This window comes from Gossypium raimondii, chromosome 12 (assembly GCF_025698545.1).
Source record: "Gossypium raimondii isolate GPD5lz chromosome 12, ASM2569854v1, whole genome shotgun sequence".
Taxonomy (NCBI): Eukaryota; Viridiplantae; Streptophyta; class Magnoliopsida; order Malvales; family Malvaceae; genus Gossypium; species Gossypium raimondii.
The window spans coordinates 19217504-19226394 of record NC_068576.1 but is presented as its reverse complement, the minus strand read 5'-3'; the positions used below and the strand labels follow the sequence as shown (position 1 = coordinate 19226394).

At 38.9% G+C, this 8891-nt stretch overlaps 1 protein-coding gene across 1 annotated transcript; it reads left to right on the top strand.

Annotated features, from left to right (window-relative positions):
- Nucleotides 1-6153: 6153 nt before the first annotated feature.
- Nucleotides 6154-6819, top strand: LOC128035462 (uncharacterized). The gene is made up of 2 exons (XM_052625208.1): nucleotides 6154-6481; nucleotides 6542-6819. The coding sequence occupies exons 1-2, from the start codon at nucleotides 6154-6156 to the stop codon at nucleotides 6817-6819; spliced, it is 606 nt and encodes a 201-aa protein (XP_052481168.1).
- The last annotated feature ends 2072 nt before the right edge of the window (nucleotides 6820-8891 follow it).

The following is an 8891-nucleotide window of genomic DNA, read 5'->3' as shown; positions in this document are numbered from 1 at the left end:
GGATGTTCAAGAGCTAGAAACCAAGAAATTAAGAAAAATGAAGAATAAAGCTAAGAGAGATTTGGATAGTTTGAAAACAAACTATAAGAAGTTGCGTTTCTCGATGAGAATTGCCGGGTTGGGGAAAACTTCAGAGCAGTGGTGTCAAGAAATTCAAGAGGAAAATATCAAGGATGATAGATGGGAAAGGAAATTCCAAGAGGCCCAGATGCGAAATGAGACCCTAGAGAAGAGTTTGTCAGAAAGCCGAAATGAAAAGAGTGAACTAAAAGCTAGGGTGGTTGAACTTGAGAAAACTCTTCACCAATATCGAAACTGTAATTCTGTGATGGAGATAAGAGCAAGCTTAGGCAAGATCGAGGAAATGAAAAAAAGAGTGGAAGAATTAGAAATGGCATTACAAAACTGTGAAATGCGGATTTAATTCTTCGAAGCCAGTGAAGAACGTCAGAAAGAACAGCTCAACTATTGTCAGAACCAAGTTAGAAATAGATATCACATTATAGGAGACGTTCTGGCTCAGATTGGAGAGGTAGTCGATTACTTACAGACTTTGGCAGTACAAGCTGATATACTGAGTGTAAAGGACGAGCTAGAATCAGACTGAGGGCAGGAGTTAGCTTCACTGCTTAGGAAAATTAAAGCTTTGAGTATTAGAGAAAAGCCATATATGTAATCTATTTTATGTAAAAAATCTTGTTTTCTGGTAAATTTTTCTAATTGGAATTGAATCAAATTCGACGCCTTTTTGCATTCATTTCATGCATTTGCATTACATTACATCATATGCATTAAAGTCCACCAAAAGATCCTAATTGGTTAAAATCATTTCAGTTTATTTGGAAATCGGCAAAAAGCCTACCAACTAAAAATTATTACAATACCCGAGCTAAGACAAAAGGCATGGACCAAAGATTAGAAAGACTTGAACAACTTCAAAGGGAGATGCAAGACCAGCTACAAACGCAAATGCAAGAGCAGCTAGCTAAGATCCAACAAGACATGACGAACAAAATGCTAGAATCTCAAAAAAACATGATGACTCAGTTAACCCAATTATTGGCTGGGAGAATAGATAAAGGAAAAGGCCCCATGACCAACCTGGGTGAGGATAATGAGGAGCTGCTTTATCCTCCAAGTTTTACTCCACCAATTATACAGGCCCAAGCTGAGATGTACTCGCGGAGACCATCCGTCACAATTAGACCTCAACAATCTTAGGCCGGTGCCTCGATGGCAATGAACTTTCAGGCTAGCTCAGGTTCAAACCCAGGAGATAACCCAACTAATCCTGTTATCACTGATTTTGATGAAGTGGCAAAAAAGGAAAAAGTAAAGGTGGAATTGCCAAAACAGCTAGAGGACAGGTGTAGATGGCTGGAGGTAAAAATTCAAAGCAACGGAAAGTGCTGATAGTCATCATGGAATTGATGCTAAAGATCTGAGCTTGGTTCTAGATTTAGTTCTTCCTTGCAAGTTCAAAATGCCAGAATTTGAAAAGTACAATAGAACCAGTTGCCCTAAAGCTCACATCACCATGTTTTGTAGACGGATGGCTGGATACGTTAACAATGACCAACTACTAATACACTGCTTCCAAGACAGCCTGGTGGAGGCAACATCCAAATGGTACAACCAATTGAGCTGTACCGGGATTAGTTCATGAAGGGACCTAGCACAAGCATTTATGAAGCAATATAGTCATGTAACAGATTTGACTCCTGATAGAATTACTTTACAAAACATGGAGAAGAAACCTAGTGAAAGTTTTAGGCAATATGCATAGAGATGGAGGGAGGTTGTCATCCAAGTTCAGTCGCCACTCTTAGAAAAAGAAACTACAATACTCTTTATCAACACGCTGAAAGCCCCATTCATCACACACATGCTAGGGAGTACCACAAAAAGTTTTTCAGATATAGTCATGAATGGCGAGATGATTGAGAATGCCATAAAAAGTGGGAAGATAGATGCCGGAGAAAGTAACAAAATGTCAGGCTCGAGGAAAAAATGAGGTGAATAACACAAGTGCATATAATAAGGGTTACTCTAAATCGATTACTATAAATCAGCAAAGAAAGGTGGTTGCAGGTCAACAAGGTTTATCAAGATAGGAATTCGACACAAGCAAAACACTGAGAAGCTTCAATTTACGCCAATCTCAATGACGTATCTGGAGTTGTATCAGAGGTTATTTGATGCACACATTATTTTCCCTTTCTACTTAAAACTTCTACAACCCCTATACCCCAAGTGATATGACGCAAACGCCCAATGCGAATACCATGCAAGAATCACGGGGCACTCAATAGAAAACTGCACTGCTTTCAAAAATTTAGTCGAAAGGTTCATCAATATGGGCATTGTCAAATTCGATGACCCATTTAATGTAGAAAATCCATCACCCAATTATATCGATAATGGGGTAAACGCGATGAGTGAAGATATGGGAAGAATAATCAAGACAGACATTGTATAAATAAAAACTCATTTGAGATGGGTCTAAAAGGAGATGGTAAAAAGGGGGTCAATCATTTCGAATTCAGAAAGAAGTTATGAAAAGATAAGGAACTACTGTGAGTTCCATCACGAAGTGGGGCACGAGATCCAAGAGTGTGAAGAATTCAGAGCCTTGGTTCAAGGCATGATGGATAATAAAGAGATGGAGTTCTATGAAAAAGTTAAAAAAGAGGGAAGTATATGCACGTCAAAATCAACGACAGAGGTTCCAAAAGTCAATTATCCAGTGGTCATCATTTCGCGACCTAAAAATAATGAAGCTGGAGTACAGAGGACACCAAAGATCATAATTCAGAAATCTGCAGTATTTGCTTATAAAGATAGCAAGAGGGTCCCCTAGAGTTATGATTGTAATGTGACAATCCCGGGAAAGGAGGATTCAGCCAGTGCTTCAAAAGAGGATCAAGATGCAGGTTTTCATACGCGTAGTGGGAAACACTACGATCCGATATATGCCCGAACAAAACCTATAAAAGGAAAAGACCTGATGACGGAACAAAAGAAGGGAAAAACAGTCGAACCTGAGCCACCAATTAATGAGCCAGTGAAAGATGAGGAAGCCAGGGAATTTTTAAAGTTTTTGAAACATAGCGAGTATAGTGTTGTAGAGCAACTGCATAAACAACCAACTCGCATATCTGTATTAGCTTTACTCTTGAGTTCGAAAGTACACCGAAGTGCATTGATGAAAGTGCTAAATGAGACATACGTGGTCAATGATATTTCGACCAATAAATTGGATCGGCTGGTTAATAACATAAGTGTTGATAACTTCATTTTTTTAATGACGATGAGATACCACCAGGGGGTATAGGATCCACTAAATATCTGCACATCACTACCTGATGCAAAGGGTACACTTTATCGGGGGTTCTAGTCGACAATAGATCGGTATTGAACATATTGCCCTTTATCCACACTTAATAGGTTACCCGTGGATAGTTCACACATGAAGATATGCCAGAATATAGTAAGGGCTTTTGATGATACAGAAAAGAGAGTCATGGGAAGAATTGAAATACCTCTGTTGATTGGCCCAACTACCTATGAGGTGGACTTCCTAGTGATGGATATCAAGCCTTCCTACAATTGTTTGTTGGGGAGACCTTGGATACGTTTGGCAAGGGTCGTACCTTCATCACTACATCAAAAGTTGAAGCTAGTGTCAGAAGGTCGGCTAGTAACGATAAATACTAAAGAGGATATTATTGCAGCCGTAACCAGTGATGCACCGTACTTAGAGACAAATGATAAGGTAGTTGAATGTTTTTCCGGTCTTTAAAGTTTGTGAATGCAACATTTATTACTGAGGAGAGCAGGATTCCGGTGCCAAAAATGTCTAAGACTACAAGAATGGGTCTACAGTTGATGGTAGGAAGAGGAGCCTTACCAATAAAAGGACTAGGTAGACATCTTCAGGGAAGAGTTGAGGCTCCAATGCTGAAGGACAAGCATGACCGTTTTGGCTTAGGGTACAAGCCAAATACAAGACAAAGAAGGAATGAGTTAGAGAAGAGGCAAGAAAGAAGAAGGACATGCATGAGTGGGGAGGAAATTAAGTGAGAACCAATGATATTCCCCCACATATTTGAAATTTTTGTGTTATGAGGGATTATTCATCCCGAGGGAAAGACACCAATGAGAGAAAGTATTGAAGAAATGTTGGAAAACATTCATATTAATGCCATTCGTAAAGAAACAATTAAAGGAGGGACCTTGTTAAATATCTGCCATTATGAACTTGGGAGCGTGCTAAGCAATTGGACTGCAGAAGAAATCCCTGTAGTATTTAGAGCTTACTCAGAGTAATGTTCAGAACACTCTTATTGCTTTTAGCCTAGAAGTGATAAGAATTCCTTTGCGAAATAGGCTCATGTCCAAACATCATTATTTTAATGAAGTACATTTTTGCAATCATTTTGAGCAACTATTCTTTCATTCCATACGAGTAATTATTTTTGATTCTTTCATTCTTTTAGATTTTCTTCCAAATCATTCATAATTATGCTGTACAAATAATTATTCATAAATTCATCCATTCTTTGTATATTCTTTTGTATCTATAATAGGTCTCTGGATATCAATGACATGAGTGACGCTGCTACAAACTTAGAATTTCCTTTTGAACGAGACATGTGTTTAGAGGGATCACATGACTTTGAAAATGACGTAGACTGTGGTTTATTTCTGGACTTGTTGAGGATGGTAGAACAGGAAGAGAAACAAATCCTACCTTACAAGGAATCAATAGAAATTGTGAGCTTGGAAGAGGGAAAAGAGGTGAATATTGGAACTGACATTACCACAAGGATGAGGCGAGACCTCATTGAGTTACTCCAGGAATTCAAAGATGTCTTCGCATGATTATACCGAGATATGCCGGGGTTAAGCACTGACATTGTAGTGTATCGTCTTCCTATAAGAGAGGATTGCAAGCCAGTTCAGGAGAAACTCCGGAGGATGATGCCTGATATTGTGCTAAAGATAAAGGAGGAAGTCAAAAAGTAGTTTGATGGTGGGTTCTTATAGGCGGTCAAGTATTCCGAATGGGTAGTCAATATCGTCCCAGTCCCTAAAAAAGATGGGAAAATACGAATGTGTGTGGATTATAGGGACCTGAACAAGGCCAGCCCAAAAGATAATTTCCCATTGCCTCATATTGACACTTTAGTGGATAATACAGCAGGCTACTCTCTGTTTTCCTTTATGGACGGCTTCTCTGGATACAATCAGATAAAGATGCATCCTGAAGATATGGGAAAGACCACATTCATCACCTTGTGGGGAACGTTTTGCTATAAAGTAATGTAATTTGGTTTAAAGAATGTAGGAGCAACATATCAAAGAGTCATGGTAGCCTTGTTTCATGACATGATGCACAAGGAAATCGAGGTTTACATTGACGATATGATTGCAAAATCCAGAACAGAAGAGGAACATGTACAAGTCCTGAGAAAGTTGTTCTTAAGACTGAGAAAGTTCCAGCTTAAGCTTAATCTAATGAAATGCACTTTCAGAGCTAGGTCAAGAAAGCTGTTGGGTTTTATAGTCAGCGAAAAAAGAATCGAGATTGACCCAAACAAAGTCAAGGCGATACAAGATTTACCTCCGCCACATACTTAGAAAAAAGTTCGAGGTTTCTTAAGAAGATTGAATTACATTGCTCGGTTCATTTCACAACTAACCGAGAAACGTGACCCCATATTTCGTCTTCTAAAAAAACATAATCCAGTTTTATGGGATGAAGAATGTCAGAAAGCTTTTGACACAATAAAGCAGTACTTGTCCAATGCTCTAGTACTGTTACAACCTAGCCCGGATAGGCCACTGATATTGTATTTAACAGTGTTTGATAATTCCATGGAATGTGTGCTAGGCAAGCATGATGAGACAGGAAGGAAAGAAAATGCGATATATTATCTCAGTAAGAAATTCACTGACTGTGAAATGAGATGCTCGCCTATTGAGAAATTATGTTGTGCCCTGATTTGGACAACTCGGAGATTAAAGCAGTACATGTTGTACCATACGACTTGGCTGATTTCAAAGTTAGACCCTTTAAAGTATATGATAGAGTCGAATGCTTTGAATGGGAGGATGGTCAGATTGCAGATTTTTCTTTCCGAATTGGACATGGCCTATGTGAGCCAGAAGGCTGTGAAAGGGAGTGCAATAGCTGACTTTCTAGCTAGTAGAGCTTTGGAGGATTACGAGCCCTTGAATTTTGATTTCCCGAACGAGGACTTGATATATGTGGCAGCCACTGAAGAAAATTCCCAAGTGGGTCACATTTGGAAGCTAAACTTTGATGGAGCCTCAAATGCTGTGGGCAATGGAATTGGGGCAATCTTAGTATCCCCAAACGGAGATCATTATCCTTTTACCTGCAAATTGGATTGTGGTTGCACAAACATGGAAGAATACGAAGCGTGCATCATGGGCATTCGTGCAGCTATAAAATGTGAAATCAAAGTACTAGAGGTATATGGGAATTCAACATTGGTGATATACTAACTTAAAGGTGAATGGGAAACGAAAGATTCCAAATTAATCAGTTATCGAAAGTTGGTTCTCGAACTGATTGAAGAGTTTGATGACATTACTTTCTGCTATCTCCTACGAGATGAAAACCATATGGCTGGCGCGTTGGCTACTCTATCCTCCATGATCAAAGTGAACAGACAAGAGGACATGAAGCCTATCCAGATGAGCATTAATGAAACCCCAGCTCATTGTTACAATGTCGAAGAGGGAGAAAAGGATGACAACCTTAGTATCAAGATATATTACGATATGTAAAGAATCATGAGTATCCTGACCAGGTAGTTGAGAATGATAAGAGAACTTTGAGAAGATTAGCCATTGATTATGTCTTAGATGGGGAGATCTTAAATAAAAGGGGAAAGGATCAGGTACTGTTAAGATGTGTGGACACAGTGGAGGCTAAGAAAATCTTGGAGGAGGTCCATGAGGGTATTTGCGGAATGCATGCCAGTGGTTTCATAATGGCTAGATAGATTATGAGATTCGGGGACTACTAGTCCACCATAGAAGGAGATTGCATCAATTATGCTAAGAAGTGCCATAAATGCAAAATTTATGGAGACAAAATGCACGCACCTCCTTTACCTCTTCACGTTATGACTTCTTTATGGCTTTTCTCCATGTGGGGTATGGATGTTATCAGGCCAATATCCGAAGGCTTCTAATGGGCATCATTTCATCTTTGTGGTTATTGATTACTTCACTAAATGGGTAGAAGCTGCTTCGTATGCTAATGTCACAAAGTCAGCAGTCAGTAAGTTCTTGAAAAAGGAGATCATATATCGATATGGAATGCCTGAAAGAATCATATCTGACAATGCGTTGAATTTGAACAATAGCTCAATAGCGGAGGCCTGTAGTCAATTTAAGATCAGACACCATAATTCGTCACCGTATCGCCCAAAAATGAATGGTGCAGTGGAGGCAGCCAACAAAAATATCAAGAAAATTGTGGGGAAAATGACTGAGACTTACAAGGACTGGCATGAGAAATTACCATTTGCCCTCATTGCTTATCGAACATCAATCAGGACTTCCACTGGGGCAACACCTTTCTCCTTGGTTTATGGTATGAAGGCTGTTTTACCCATTGAAGTTTAAATTCCTTCTCTCCGGGTATTGGCTGAGCTAAAGTTGGATGAAGCAGAATAGATCCAATCTCAATATGATCAGTTGAACCTAATAGAGGGAAAAAGGCTAAAAGTTATTCACCACGGTCAGATGTACTAGAAACGAATGGTACGAGCCGACAACAAAAAGATTCATCCTAGAGAATTCCACGAAGGGAACCTGGTGTTGAAAAAGATCCCTCTTTTACAAAAGAATTTTAGAGGGAAATGGATGCCAAATTGGGAGGGACCTTATGTTGTAAAAAATGCCTTTTTTGGAGGAGCATTGATTTTGAGCGAAATGGATGGTAAAAACTTGCCTAATCCTGTAAACTCAGATTTAGTCAAGAAGTACTTCACCTGAAGAGGGAGAAGAGACCAAGGTGAAAACCCGCAAAGGGCGGCTTGAGACTAAAGGGGATTTGAGTTGAAAACCCGAAAGAGGCGGCTCAAATATTGATCAAAATAGGGAATGCGGTGATCTTGCTATACTGAATTAACAGGAAAGGGGTATGCGACGTCTAGGGCATCGACAAAGTGCTGTAGATATCCTAAACACATGATAAACTTAAAACGGTTCTTAGAAGTTTGTACAGAGAAGTTCAAGCTGCGATATCTAGGGCACCTAGTTTTCATATTACTTGTTTTGGATTTTCCATTCTTGGAATACTTTATTCTTTTCAATATGCGTGTTCCCAATCAATTCCCTTTGTATTTTTTATTTTTTGTATCATTCTTGATAATTTATTAATTCCGAGTTATGCTCCAAATCAATTTTATTCTTATCTAGTGTTATGATCTTTTGCAAGCATGTTGCATTGGAATAATGATTAATGGACTAACAACACTTTCATAAAGGAAGTTCTGCATATTATTCTGGAAGTTTCTAAATAATACAAGAACTTGAAATAGGACTATTGTTTAGAACGCACCAGCTGGAAATATCTGAGAAGGAAGAGTGTAAATTAAGATTATCCCTTCGGATTTTGTTGTTAAAATATTGATTGAACAAAACGACAAAATGTCGTGTCGGATAAAGCTTAAATGAACATACAAGCAATGATCACCGAGTGATAAAAAAGGTTTTCTTGAGGAAGAAATTGTGCATAAACATTTGGTATGACACCTTGGGAAGGGTGTAAGGCCAAAGAGATTCACATCCTGTATCCTTGAATTGCAGTAGGAGAGGATTGAGAAAGAGTCAGATCTTATACTCCT